Source organism: Poeciliopsis prolifica, unplaced genomic scaffold, assembly GCF_027474105.1.
Source record: "Poeciliopsis prolifica strain line A6 unplaced genomic scaffold, Auburn_PproV2 SCAFFOLD061, whole genome shotgun sequence".
Lineage (NCBI taxonomy): Eukaryota > Metazoa > Chordata > Actinopteri > Cyprinodontiformes > Poeciliidae > Poeciliopsis > Poeciliopsis prolifica.
The window spans coordinates 262,691-278,287 of NW_026562436.1; the positions used below are offsets into that span (position 1 = coordinate 262,691).

Here is a 15,597-nt window from a genome sequence, read left to right on the forward strand (position 1 = left end):
AGAACGATGAGCTGTTGCATTGACCAACAGCAGGGTTGTCGTCCCGCAGGACTGCACTCTGACTGATGCTTATGATAATAGATAATACTTGTGACGTTCTCCCGACGACATTCGATCTTATACTAATTAGAAGAACTGATTAGATGTGGCGCGAGACAATTAACAGCGCGAGGACCAACGCACACAATGTGACATTAATCTCTGCTGATGTTTTGGTTTCCTCCCATCAGTGTAGAATAACACTGTCGATGCTGCTGCCCGTTATTCGCTTCCTGTTCCGTTGACTGTGCAGGAAGAAAGTGACAGCTAGTCTACTAACAAAAAATGTAATTCGTTGATCTTTTGACCTTTAAACTTTTATTAATATCTTCAAAGCCAAAGCAGCACAAACATTTTTTTGCTGCACAAATGTCTTCTTGTACAATGAAGATGTTTGTTGAGGTTGGTAGGAGTTCCAGTGTTCTGGAAGAGATCCTGCCTTATTTAAGGACCCAAATAAGGCAGGATGTCATGATACCTCTATAACAATCTGTTCCGGAGGTTGTTATAGAACCTCTAAAGCTGATTGTGCAAACATCATTGCTTCATAAATGAAAAAACAAAAAACAACAACAAAAAAACTCAACTTTATGAATGACAGTATTTATGATATTGTAATTGTCTTCATTCCAGTGTGTAAATAGATTTTCATTTTTCTTTTTATACATGATTGAAACTTATTTAGCTGCAAAGTGTGTTACTTGTTGGCATTTGCTGCATGGCAGCAGGAAGTGTGGGAATTCCAGCTGGTATAAACTCATTAGGAGAAGCTAATATCCTGCAGTAAACCCAAGCATGCAGAGTGCAGTGAAAATGTAACGTGAATATTCTCTTGAAATAAACAAACCATAGACACACATTACATCCTCATTTATTCCCACTCTACATGTGTATACAAGTCTCTTGTTTTAATGAATCTGGTGGAACATTAATACATTCATATCTACATGACATAAATAATCATATTTCGTGCTGTACAACCATCAACACTGGAAAGGGTCATGTGACCTTTGAGCCTGGCAGCAAGAGCACACCATAATGCAGAACACTATTGAAGCTGGTACAGCTCCACCAACTGACTTTACAGTTTAAAAGAATAGATCTGTACATTATTGAATGTAAATCTTTATATGTACAATTTGCACTTCCCAGGTGCTTATTGTAAGGCTTCTCTAAAAGAAAGTTACTATAGCATCAATTATCCAAGCTGCCATGAGCCAGAGCCACCACCTACTGCACCGTGTTCCAAGGTCGTCTCGACATCCGTTTGTTTTGTTAGCTCCAGCAGCTGACAGACAGAGCATCAACTGCTCAGTCCTGCTGTACCTCACCAACTCAAGAGCAGGAGTTGCTGATGCTCCTGCTCTTGTGCATCACCAACTAAAGTTTCCCTGTTTAGCAGTTGATCAATTATTGGAGCAAAAATGTGGTCAAACTAGTATATGATGCTGTGATACTTCTTCTGGTCCAGCAGAGGGAGCAGTCTGAGCTTCTTGTTGCACAGAGGTCTGTGACGCCTGGGGAGCATCAAATAGATTTTACATAAAACAAAGACTAAACTTTTAACATGTCAACACGCTGCTCTATTGGTCCATCACAGTAAAGTTAGCCACTTTACTAATCAGACACAGTAAATGAACTGAAAGGTTGTTGAAAACCTAGAGAGCCACTTGCTGTTGCTACATTGCTGCCAGCAGTGCAGCACTGTATTGCAGAGCATACCTCACAGACGATGCCAATGAGACTTTGAAACATTATGGTAAGACTTTGTGGAAACTTACAGCTCTAACATCCAATTAGAAAAATTATCAAGTTGGAAATAAAGATGCCAAGACCAATGACGTTCCTATACTGATCTTATTGGTGCTCCTTGTGTTTTTGGAAGAAATTCCAGCTGGTGACCATGCAAGGTCAACATTAACAACAGTATCACTGCCAAGCAGCATCACACTCAGGTGTTCAGGTGTCATGGCTGCCTTGCCAACAAGAGTTTAAATAAAAGCCAAGGGCTGATGAATGATGTCTTACATATTGGAGGGAGAGAGTGAGAGAGAGAAACCGCTTCCTGGTGTTTTGCTCCAAACGTCACCAGATGGAGGCCAGAATATTAGAAACAGCACAATTTTAACAGTAAAAGAACATCATGAATTCACAGAACACAGTGAATAAGATAAGCTGCATCACCTGCTGTGTTGCTAACCCAAACCCCAAGGCAATATTTTTCACTTCGCTCCCTTTGTTTTTTTACTCAGCTATAGCATAAATAATTTGGTTTATTTAATGGTGTAGACTGAGTGTTGGCAGCATGATATGTCTGTTCTTCTCCCAAATGAAACCATCAATTCTGCACCAATGCAGAACTAAGATACATTCGAAAATGGACTTTGAAAAACAGGAACCGCCAAAGAATAAAAATGTTGAAAAAACAAATAATAAAAAGAAATGTATGACTTTGAAAAGCAGGGCTTGGTGGTAGGTGGAAGGCAGGATTCCTGATGGTCCCCATCAGGACCTCCCGGCCCTCCTGGCCATCCAGCTGGGCCAAACTGTCTATTTCTCCAGTTCTACTCTGCCGGCCATGTGGAAGGGGACACAGACGCTGTCAGTTGCTGCTGGTGGCCCCGGCTGATGGTGCCACAGCTGTAGGTATGCGAGGCATTTTCTTGACTGGACTGGGGATGTGCTGGGGAGACAAAGCAGACCAGCAGCAGGGTCAGGACCTGCTCTTCCTCTTTCTGATCTTATTAATGTGTTTAACAAGAAACTGATAAACACTGACATATAGAATGGGTGATAGGGTCTCAATATTGGTATCAAACAAAGAGAACTTCTATGTAAGGTTTACAGGTTTACATAGAAGATGAACTGAAGAGATGATGGAAATACACTTCTGAAGACAATCTGCCAGACAGAAATGTTTGGCATTCTCTTGCTGACCGGGTCAATAAAAGAAGTCATGCCCACCCCACATTGGGTCCATTGTACCTGCTTTGACTAGATGTGGTCCTGGCTCTTGTAGCAGGAGTAACTACACCTGGTTCTGGAAAGATTCTGCTCATTGGGACAGTACCTCAGAGGCTGAGGCAGTGCGGACCAGCTCTGGCTCTGCCGGCAGCTCGTCATCCAGGGCTCTGCGGGCATACTCCCTGCGGTGTTTGTCATCCACTCGGGTCAGGTACCACGTCCCAGGGAAAAGATCCTCCACCGAGCTTCGAGGGATGTAGCTAGCTGGAGAAGTGAACAAGAAAAGAAGACCTCTATTCAGTTATTGCTTATTATAGGTTGCAAAGCTGCCTCAATCTAACGAGGATTTCTTCTTGGCACACAGGAAGCTCACTGGCCATAACTGAGCCATTTTTATATGCACCACAAATCTGAATGAACTTCCAGGAAACTGCAAAACAGCCAAAACACTGAGTTCTTTTAAATCTAGACTAAAATGAGTAGAATGGACAAAATTATATTTCCGTGTCAAAAAGCTGCTGGAGACAAATCCAACAAGATCTGCGGTGCTACAGCGAACAGGTGCAAAAACAACTTTCACTTACAACCTGTGAAACAACCTGTTCAGTCTGTTTCACAGCAGGGTGCCAAGCTACTATAGACAACCCAGTTTGTGGTGGTAAGATGATTAAAATAGCTACACTGTAATTTAAATAGCAAACCTGGTGACTGGCTTTGTGGCACAGCTCTAAAATCTAAATTATTCACAACCACTTTTTCTTTCTTTTTTTTTTTTAGCTTTTCTTTTTTTCTGTTCCATCCATAACACAACACGGCATTCACACAGGACTACGTTCACGCAAGTAGCAGCAAGTAAGGCAGGAAAATACCCAGGTGGTGAGTCTCCTCTCTCAGCTTCATGATTTCAGAAAAAGCTGCAGGTGACATTTTTCTCCTGGAGTTCAGTCTGACCCCGAGGTCGGTCAGGCTGGAGACAAGCTTGTCCAGTGCAGACCCTACCATGACACACACTCATCAGTTTCTGCTGTTGTGTGACACACACATAGGTCATATGAAGGTCACATGGAGGTGAGCCTGAACTCACCAGGGGTATGATCCTGAGTGACCCTGAGAGAATACAAGGTTGCAGCAAACCCTGACCCATAAGAGAACAAACCCACCCTCTGCCCTGCCAGTTGAGATGCTGTGTGTCTGTAACACAGAAATCAGAGAGGCTGTTGTGAGAACCATTGTCTGAAGCTTTAGTTCCCTCCATCAATCTAAATGACTTTAAGCATATCCATATACACATTCAACTCATTACTTTTAGTCACACATTAATATGACATATTGTTTAGAATATATGCTTTGTTTTTCATAGCATTGTTGATTTGAGTCAGTCGGGAAGCAGGCACTAAGGCATACATACTGTGCTATTAGTGAAGCCAGACAGCCGTATACAGAGGGTGTGTACATGTTTCCATTCTGACTGGACAGCAGCAGTGACGCCTTGGTCTTGGTCTCAAACAACTGAGCGCTGGCTTTCATGAAGGCCTTCTCCACGTCCCTGTCAAAGTACGTCTCCTCTGCCTTCACGTCTCTGCCAAGCAGACATACAGGTTTAATTCTCCATGTCCAAATGAGTCTACAAGAATTTTTGTTTTGTTTCAGAAAATTCAGTTTTTTGTCAGAATGTTCTTCTTAAAATACTGTATTTGTAGTTTAAAAAAACTAAACAACAGGAAATCCACAACACTAAAGGTGACGCCTGTAAAGAAAAAGAGTTACTTCTAGGATTTCTACACAATAAGTTTTTGAAATATAAAACAACAAAAGTCCATTGTAGAGAGTCTAAGCATGTGTTTCCAACACTGAAGGACATCAGAGTCCATCTGGCCTGGTGCTGCTTCGCAACACCAGGACAGATGTTGACAATAAGCAGGCAATAAAGTATAGAAATACAAGAAATACAAGATGTATTCCATACTTCTATTTGAAGGAAGTATGGAATATATCGACTAGGCTTGTATGTAGCTGATGTATTCCCACTGGAACACAACTTCCTTCTGATTTCAACAACAACTTCTGATTACAGCAACAACTTCTCTTTACATCAAGATTATTTTAGATTCCATTAGGTTCAGTATGTTTGATTTCAATTCAAACATACCAAATCATCACTCAAGCTTTTAATTGTATTTAGATATTTAAAACACTTATATTCACATTGACTCCAGTTAAATGTTCTAACATGCTACACTCATTTTCTAGAACAACAGCGGGCCACAGTTTCACTGGATTTTAACCATTCAAGAGCCCCTTTAGGGTGAAGAACTCTATTAGAAAGAACCAGAGGCCAATCTGCTGTCCTCTGCAAGTACCTGAAGGCATCGAATCCAGCGAAAGGTCCCGCCTCTGTGTCAGGGTTGGGGTGCTTCAGAAAGTCATTGAGCATCAGTCGAGCCACAGACTTCTGGACAAGCTTGCAGTAGGGAGAGTGGAAGACTAAAAAGTCAAAGTCGTCCAGGCTAAAGTGCTTGTCGGAACCCTCTGTTAGAAAAACACAAGGATTCAAATACTTTCTAAAACAAGAAGCTTTTCATCAACAGTCATGTCCTGCAGATAAACAGCTAATGCGTCATGTCTGTATGCTGTCATGACAACCATTCATTGTTAGCTTCATACCTCAGACTTTATAGAGGGATTATCTGTCGACATCATGCTGCATCAACATCCACTCTACTGCACATGTTGCCTTCAATGAGCCACTTCGGAAGCAGGCAAGTATACAATACTCTAACTACTTAAAACTATTCCCAATTAGGCAAATGAAATCTTTTACAACACAGATCACCCCTCTTCGCCTGGCTCAACTCCTGCACACAGTTTTGTGGGGTCTGCAGCCACTGAAGTTTGAGCCATTTTCTCCACTCATTTATTCGCTCACCTACATGTAGCATTTTGTAGCATAACTTATTTTATTGTGCTGTTCACTGACATCATGCTGGCTAACGTTATAACAGCAAGACAAATGTGGAAAATGATGGCAACCAGTGAGTTTAAAGGCCAGTCAACTCTTTCTGCAGTCAAAGTGGCACAAGCATCAGCTGTGCTTACAAATAAATCCCTCTATAAATGGCCCTCTGAAATAAATTTTAAGCAAAACAAATCCCTCCAGTTTCCATCAAACGAACTGAAGAAAATTAAAGACCAAACAAACTAATAATAGCAATTTCATTTTTTTAAATCAGGGAAATTCCAGTAAAGTTGTTCAGTCAGAAAGTGAGAGAATAGGTATCTGTCTGTCTCAGAGACATTTCTGCTTTTGATCAAATCTATCGATATCTTTATGAGTTGAAGTGAATCAATAAGCCACTTTGAAAGCTTAAGATGTGAACAGTTCTCCCCAGCTTGGACCCACCTCTTTGCCACAGTGCGTGGATCTTATTGCGGTACACAGAGTAGCAGCGGTCCAAGGCACTCAGGTAGCATTCGACTGACAGCTTGCCATCCACTACAGGGTACTCTGACACCATGTCAGGTTTGTAGAAGTCATATGCATGCTGCATGTGGGTTCCTCGCAGACCTCCAGGATAGAAACAAGTTTTTATAATCACATTTCCCCAAAGATTTGTTGCCACAACAGCTTAGTTCATTTTTAGTATGAACTAACAGTGGAAGCAGTAAACCATTTTTACTCTTCATAGGTTTAGTCTTTAGAATAAATATTATTAAAGATACAGAGAATCAACAATTAAATCCAAACAAGAAAAAAAAGCAGAAAAAAAACAAACATTAAAAATGTCAATCACCTTCATAAAGATTTCAATTAGATTTCAAATATTTAAGAGCCCTCATAGCTTTCAATTGTTCTATGTTTTAATTCCCCTTTAAACTGTGTTATGTTATTACCTAGTTTAAGACCTTCTGGCAAATTATTGCACAGCTTAATCACAACAAAAGAGACGCACATACTTTTTAATGTAGAGTACTCGGTTGTCTTAAGTTCTACTTCCATGAAAGCTCATATCTCAAATCAGTTTCCTTAAATAATTTCTGAATATTTTAGGGACAATGTTATGTTTTGCTCTTTGTATAAATGTGCAGTCTTACATTTTACAAGCTCAGCAAATTTGACTACTTCCCACTGGCTAAAGAAAGTCTTAGTGTGGTGGTTTTATCATAAGCAGTTTACTGTTCTTATGGCTTTTTGCAGAATATGAACAGATTGGAGGTTAGTTCTATAGTTATGTAGCCGAATCTCTACACAGTATGACAAGCAAGGTAGCAAAAGGGAGCTGTATAAACCATCTAGTGTATGACTGTATCTTTTATTTTCCTGAGCATACCAATACTAGTTTTCCCCAAACATAATTTATGAGGTTTCCAACTACTGCCCTTTTAATTATCACCCAGAAAAATATAGTTCCAAAAGGCCATTCAGCCTAATATTGTCAATGCTTTCTTCTACTTGCATTTCTGGTAGTGTAGGTCTTTTCCCAAGAAATATAGTTACAAATATTCAGAAAATGTATATTATTATCAAACAATAGTTTCAACCTTCTCAGTTGTAAAGTCCTTAATATTTAGTTTATTGCCAGAACAAAAAAATAATGGTATTCTCAACATAAAAAATTGTAAAACATTTGTGACTTTACATATATCATTAACATATAATATTAATGCTAAAATAACATAGTCCCCTGAAGCACTCAGCGAGTGTTATTTAAACATGATGATCTAAATTCCCTCATTTGAACAAATTGACTCCTATTTTCTAATCATACTGACCACTCAGAGCACTTTACACTAAAGCCACATTCACCAGGTTGAACTCACATTTATACACAAATGAATAGGCAACTTAGGGTTAAGTGTCTCGCCCCATAGCACATCAACATGTGACAAAAGGAAGCAGGAACCTAACCTAAGCTATCAAACTTCCTGAGGACTACTCTACACCCTGATTCACAGACCTACAGTTATCTGTTGGGACGTTTTCCCACTGAGATTCTATGATTCATGTAATCATGAGGTTTCAGGAAACTAGGAACAGGCTGAACAATCAGAACACATCAGATGATTCAACCAGCAGGGACCTGGAACAAAAGTATTTTGTGAGAAACTCTTGGTCAATATCAGAAGAATTAATTAATGAACTGACCTCTTTCAAAGGTCAAAGCAGCATTAGGCCCAATGAGCATAGCCACTGCACCAGCACCCCCTGTAGGTCGAGCACTTCCTGTGGCGTAAACGGCGATGTCCCCGGCTACAACCAGAGCATAGCGTCCTGCAGAGAAAGAAAGTAAGCAGGAGAAAAGAGCAGAGGTGATGAATGAGTAGAACTTTAACCATACTGCTGGTTTATCCTTTATGCAATTTAATAACACTGCAGATAACAATCAAGAATTCATATCTAAGGAGGTATGTACACAGAAAACCACAAAAAAACTTTTTTAGAAAAAGTCTTTTTTGTTTGTTAAAACTATCCCCATATCAGATAATCTGTGGGACCTGTAGTCAACAGAACAAATATACAGCTCTGTCAGAAACAATGAATGAGAGCCAGTACGATGGTCTTAGCAATGTTGTGTACACGCTGCTCACACCCGCCCCGTTTTCTTTGCTAGGCTACAGCTGGTTCATCACAACACAGCCTGCCATGAATGCTCAGCCTAGTTAGCATGGCCACTTATGACACCAGATAAACAGTTTTTCTGGAATGGTAAATTGACAGGGAGTATGATCATTTATGCCAGGATCCTAATTTAATAAAACTGCAAAAGTACTGTTTAGGATGGAGGACATGTTTACCTACCATCCCATGAGCTGGATTCCACCCAGTTAACAGCATTGAAGAGTGCAGCTGTTCCACCGTAACAAGCGTTTGTGGTGTCAATCCCCTCCACATCTGTATTGCCAGAATCCTCAAACAGCTGCATCAGGACTGTCTTGACAGATTTTGACTTGTCGATGATTGTCTCCGTGCCAACCTCCAGCCGGCCAATGCAGTCGTAGGACAGGCTGTTCCTCTCCATTAGCCTCTGGACCACAGTGAGGCACAGAGAGTTGATGTCCTCGCGGTCCGAGCAGAAACCCATCCGAGCTTGTCCCAGTCCCACTGTGTACTTCCCAGCTGCCACGCCATCAAACTCTTCCAGCTCAGCCTGGTCTACATACTGGGATGGGAAGTACAGCTCCATGGCAATGATTCCCACATCTTTGGGCCAGGGTCCTAAGCAGGTATTGGAGGCTGATCCTGGCATCCTAAACATGTGATGGAGGGATTTAATGATGAGCGTTACTGCAGTATGCTCAGACCAATATGAAAATGTCAGGAGGCAGTTAATTGGGATTTGTCCACCAATGCCTAATGAGTTAATGAAGATGAACAAGAACAGAAGTAAAACCGACACTGTTCGTGTGAGCCTAAGAGTACATCCTCCTTAGGCTCACCAACTTCTCACAGACGCCTGTAGTTCTACATACTGCGGTTCTGTTTTGATTGGTTTTCAGGGAAACAGCAGAGCTGCTCCTCAACAAAAAGGCAGGGTTAGAAGTACACAGATCATTTAAGATGCTGATGCAGCCACAGTTACCTCTGTTGTTGAGATCAATCAGGTTCAATGGTTACTTCACACCAATAACAGCCAAAATAGCGACTTTGTCTTCTGCTCTGTAGTTCATAAAGCGCAATTACAAAGATATTAGCTCCGCTAGATAGCGTCATACTGTAGCTGTTCAGTCTGCTCACTGACAGCTGAACACAGACATACCTGTTCTTACATGAAGCTACACAGTGAGAAGAACTGGAGGTTTTGAAGCCCAGCTGAGGACACCCGGGAATAAAGTGGGTGAAAGAGCAACAGGATTTCCTGGAAGCTAAGCCGGTTACTAAAGGTCACTGACGGATCAATAACACAATCTAAGAATAAACACGTTAGCATAAATGTGCCAGACATGAATCGCAATGTAATATATATTATCACCGAAAATGAACCGGCTAATTATATAAGAATGACTCCTTGCATGATTTTCTAGCTTGTTGCTTGTCGGAACACAATAACTGACGGACCAGCTTTATGCCTCAATTCTCCGACTAACAACACTTCCACTAGCTCACGTGATACATACTTTAAGAACGTGTTGTTCATTAATAATAACTGCACATGACGGAGAACAAAAAACTGCCTCACAAAGCTCTGAGAGACAGACTTGAGATTGTAATATCTAAAGAGTAGTTCCTCACCTGCGTGTGAAGTCAATTGTCGTGAGGGGAAACGTTTCAGTACCTCTGCTGCTGCTTTGCTGCTCAGCACTCAGCTGGCCAGCCAGAGCTGACTTTATATTTACCGATGACAGTATCACGGAGCGTCCACACTGACACCCGGCTTCCTGTCCAACCACGGCTCACGCACCATAAACTCCACAGACAGCTGGCCAATCACACTTAGGCAGTCCCAACCACGCACGTACTGTAGCTGTAACAACCGTCCAATGGTGGAACTTGTACGATGTCTGGTGAGAGAAAAGAAACCAATGAAATTGCAGGAGAAGTTCGTGGCGCTGTCTACGTGTTGGTGGGCAGCACTTGCATGTTTCAGTCAGACCGCTCAGTTCTGTTAGACATTTCTTCCTTGTTGATGATTACAGCCCCGTGATATTAAAGCCTCTTTTAGAACATATTTAATTAACACAATGTCTACGTAAACTCAGAAAAGAATGTTTCATCCAGGAGAAAACTAACACAGTTACTCTTTGATATAAAAGGGTGCCCAGAGCTGCTGATTAAAATACTTGTATACGACCTTCACCAATGCGACCTGTTTAAAAACAGGAGTTCAGTCAGTATGCTGGTGTGACTATAGTTGTGCGTTATCCAATAACAATAAAATGCACCAGGAATGACTGTAGAGAAGCACTTGTCCATTTTAACCCTTGCTCACTAGAATGAGAAAAATTTAAGAATATTACCACTGTTCTTCTACAGTGGTGTACATTTGTCTACTCATGTCTACTCATTTTGACCGAAAGCCACACACTAAAAATTGGCCTGTGGTGCTTAATTGTGTTATGTGCACATAATTTAGCAAATAATTGTGTGCTTGCAAGCTGACACATGGTCTAATCAGGGTCATGCAACAAGAGTTTTCTAAAAAAAAAAAAAAAACACCAACAGCCATTAAGTTTTGGCAAGTTCAGTAGTAATATTTGGGTTTTCCTGCCACAAACAGCTATGAACACATAGCATAAAATATCCATCCAGTCATCATCAAAACCAGTGGTGCCCAAAGGGCCAGCACCCTGCATGTCTTAGTTCCCTCTTTGGTGGCAGTAACAACCTTTTCAGCATGTCAATGTTCTTCTTTGGCCTTCTCATGAGCAATCATGATCAATGATCCAATAAAACAGGGAGAGAACTAATAGCAGGATGCCAGCCCTTTTGAGGACAGACTTTGGGCACCACTCAAAACCCACTCATCCTTATAGGATTGTCTGTCTTCAGTGGTTACTGGACAAAAGGGGGTACATTCTGGACAAATGTCCAGTCCACCACAGGGTAATGCAGAAACACACCACCATTTATACAAAGTATGAATACAAAGTATTGTAAAAGTAATGTACAGTTTTCAGTTGACGTAACAATCATGTTCTTGACTGTGGTGGGTAGCCGCATGGGGAGAAAATGCAACCTCCATACATGAAGACTTCATTCTGTAATTTAAGCCAAGAACTTTCTTGCTGCAAGACAGCATTTAGCATAGAGCATTAACTTTTGAATAATATTTTGTGACTGCATAAAAGCAAAACAAAACAAAAAACTTTTATTAATTTATTTCAAAATGCTCAACTCACATTACCAAAATTTCAAAACTCAACAGGTCATTCTTCCCCAATTACAAATCAAAGCATCTGAAAAACTATTTTTAAGTTTCTGATATTACACTTGGTCATTCAAGTGGCAACTTCTTCAAGTCAAAAGCAACTTCTTCAAGTCAAAGGCAACTAAATGTATACTCATTTAGTTGCCTTTGACTGCATTACAATAAAATCACCTTTTACAGACAAGATGCAAGAGATAACTACTGACATGGCCTGTGTTTATTTTGTATATTTTGAAGGGTATACATTTCAAAGAATGACAACAGAGATTGGCTATATGGTGTCTTTCTAAGTCTATGTCTGAAGCAGGAGCTCTAACCGGGAGTTCATCTTCTTGTAAAACATCAAAAGGAAGCAGGTTTTTCAGAAGTAGTTTCCACACCGCAAATGTGTCAAACTAAAGGCCAACGCACGGGTCCTAATGACCTCTGTGGTTATGTTTGCATTATTGCTTTTAATGACTGGTCAACTACTACAAGCCTCATGTATAAAAGTTTACACAGCTTTCACACTTAAATTGGCATAGCAAAAATTTTGAAAAGTGTGGGACACAAAAAAATTCAGATTTATAAAACAGTGCACACCTTACATATCCCAATTTGTGTGAAATAATAGGTCTACCCTGTCGCCACCCATAAATTCATGTAAATTTGTAAATGCATGGAAGGCTGCCTTTACGAGTACCAAAAACCATGGCCACATTCCCTGGTTGTAGAAGTTCTAATAATAATGATTACTGGTTTCATTTAAAATGTGCCTTTAGGGAACACAACAAAAACAATATATTTTTACAGAAAAAAAAATTCAAATAGAAAAAAGAAGAGTTGATTGAGCCAAGTGGAAATACTTCTTGAACAACAGCAACCGGGATGTATGACAGTGCCCCAGGAAGTCCTTTGTGGTGTGGGGAATTAGTAAGTATTGTACAGCTTTAAATTACCCTGATACATTACTATTCAGTAAACATAAAATACATTCATACAGATAGGATGGAACTAAATTATTTAAAACCATAGAAAAAAGCAGAAAAAAAGAATGAAATTGTGAAGACAGGAAAAATCATTTTCCTACAAAGTATTTGGGCTTATCTTGCATATGAACAGGCGACTTCACAAATAAACCTGCCCCCAGATTTGAAGGCAAGTTTATAGTAGTTTGAATTCATGACTGAGAAATTGAGTTTTTGAAAATAATTATGTCATGTGAAAATGTGTGCAACATGTTCGAATTTAACCGTCTGACCAGATGCAGAATCAACAGAGTCCAAATAAGGATTTGGTTTTATTTTCAAAGAAACTATTGACAGATCTTCAGCCTTCAGGAGGATGGAAAGGGTCACAAGATCGGTGACGTCTGGAATGAGAGTGGAATTAATGGTGGCCAGAAATGATCAGGAATGAAATAAAAGAGAGCTTACTTTAGAATAATTCAGAGTGAGGTGTAGAGGAAAAGATGGCCTGGGTCCTGTGTGGAGAATGGTAGATGGTGAATCCTCAGATTAGTGAGAGGAGGGTGGAACCAGGGGTCTGATGAAGCATGTTGGAGTAATGATGAACAGCAGAGCATGCAGGCAGGTGACTAGCAAGTAGATCCACAGGAAGACAAACAGTGAAACTGATTCTTCATGGAAATCCAATGAGTCAACCTAGAGGCAGCAAACACAAAGACTGTAAAACTTCTGGCAAATGCACAAAAATAGTGACAGGTAACTACAAGAAGGCACCAGAAAGACTACCAGTAAACGTTAATCATCCAGCACTGAATAAAGGCTCTGCTGCTCTTTTATTCCCAGCACTCTGATGAGGCTGATGAGCTCCACCTCTGTAGCTGCCCAGGTTCTCCAAGATCCTCACTGGAAAAGATGCATCACTCGCTCTCTGACACACACAGGGACCCTGACAGTTTGTTCCTTCCCATGCTTCAGCGCGATCCAAGTAAAAAGAACAATGCTCCTATAAGGAGTGAAACAACAGTGGAGCAGCTATCTGAGTAGAACTGCAAAGTTGTAAAGAATGACTAACATACACAGTCACAGACTAAAACACAATCTCAATGCTTATAAGCTGTTCTTGGCCTTGATTTATGGATGAACCTGGCTATGGTGGTTTTAGAAAAAGTAGGACAACTGCTAAAGATGTAAAATGTTCAAAACAGTCCACTGACTCATTAACATTTACAGTTTGACCTGTCTGGTAAAAGACTTGATCAGCTGTGGTCATCCAAGGCCAACTGATTAGCAGAATTTGGTTTATTTTGTTTCTTATTTTGCTTTAAAATCATCCTAGAAGACAGTGTCATACCTAGCAACAGGGTGAACCACACCATCTCACTAAGATGGGAATGAATCAGCCTTAAGCCAGGACTCTTTGGTGGGGATGTTTGGCTAAAATATGAACTGTATGAAATCTGGGCCCAAATCAGGGGCCAGATTTTGGGCCCTGAATTTCAAGACATATTTGAATAAATTTGACAAATTGCTTATGTTAATATTGTAGCGTTTAGCAAACAGAAATCATTTTCTTAATTCTAACTGAAGCTTATTCTGATTGCATTTCAGACAATGGAGAATAAAGGTGCATCTGTCTTAACTCGGTGAAACTAAACCCTGTGGATAATGCTTCCTTCTACTTGTGATGGAACTCAAGAAGAGATTGAACATCAGTACAATTATGTATTATACTCTGGCTCTTGGCGATAAAAGGACATTCATTCAATATTAGGACATCCTTAACAAGACAGTTATATCTTTGAGGCAATAATAAGTCAAAATTACAATATAGCATTTAAACAGATCTTTAATGAACAAATAAAGCAGACTTTGAGTATTCTCACAAAAATAAGCAATATGCTTTAAATAGAAACAAGTCAGTTGGATAAAAACAGGGCAATTACACCAAGTAGAATAAAACAAAACATTGAAAAACAACAGCAAAAATAAGGTTGCTCCCATATGAATCCTGTTTACATCTACAGAGCCACATTCTTTTTATTGTAAACTTATTGTACAGACACCTTATACAACAAATATTGTTTCAAAACACATCTAACAGAATGAGAAAACAATGAAAAGGTGAAAACTAAAGTTTGAACTGAGAGCAGCACAGAGGAGACATTTCTCTGTGGAATGAGTCAGTTTTTCTGGTTATCAGGTCCGAACTGGTGGTGCAGGGCACTTCAGGTGGAATACAAACAAAACATGGCACATGTGCAACATTAGTGCCCTGAGTGCCCAGAAAACATATTACCTTCCATGGTCAATAAGTTTGGGGGTTCCTAGTCAGTCACAGAGTTAGAATACCTGTTAAGTTAATGAGGAGTCCAACATTAGTGAAGCTGATTCCCAGAATTCCTCTCCCACAGAGACAGCAACTGGCTGCCAGCCTGGGGCTCCAACTCCTACACAACACAAAATATCCACATAATCACAACATCAGTTTTCATTTTATTGACATCTTTATGTTTGCTTCCTCTGATAAAGTTGTCTCAAACTCCAGTCCTTGAGGGCCGCTGTCCTGAAACATTTACACGTGTCCCTTGTCCTACACTTGAATTAAATGGCTAAACAGCATCGCTAGAATACAGATAGGTTCTACAAAGCTCTGCAAATAAAATAATACTGGATCCTGGTGTGAAGAAGCAGAGACGCATGTAAAAGTTGCAGGATATCAACTAGAGTTCGATACCATGGCTCTAACACAACCTAAGCCTTGCTAAAGAGAAACTTAGAGGTGT

The 15,597-nt window shown here is 40.2% G+C and overlaps 2 protein-coding genes across 2 annotated transcripts in view; both read right to left on the reverse strand.

The window, feature by feature from the left end:
* Positions 1-894: 894 nt before the first annotated feature.
* Positions 895-10,403, reverse strand: hmgcs1 (3-hydroxy-3-methylglutaryl-CoA synthase 1 (soluble)). Its single transcript, XM_055060752.1, is given in 11 exon segments — positions 895-2,722; positions 3,110-3,267; positions 3,873-3,998; positions 4,088-4,194; positions 4,412-4,582; positions 5,364-5,532; positions 6,404-6,568; positions 8,147-8,272; positions 8,801-9,249; positions 10,232-10,373; positions 10,376-10,403. Coding segments are annotated over 11 exon segments (1,722 nt in total). The 3' UTR covers positions 895-2,641.
* A 4,261-nt stretch (positions 10,404-14,664) lies between these two features.
* ythdc2 (YTH domain containing 2) overlaps positions 14,665-15,597 on the reverse strand; it is a 30,966-nt gene continuing 30,033 nt past the window's right edge. The window contains exon 31 of the mRNA XM_055060673.1: positions 14,665-15,261. Within this exon, the coding sequence (XP_054916648.1) occupies positions 15,190-15,261 (72 nt within the window). The 3' untranslated portion in view covers positions 14,665-15,189. The remainder of the gene's footprint in view (positions 15,262-15,597) is intronic.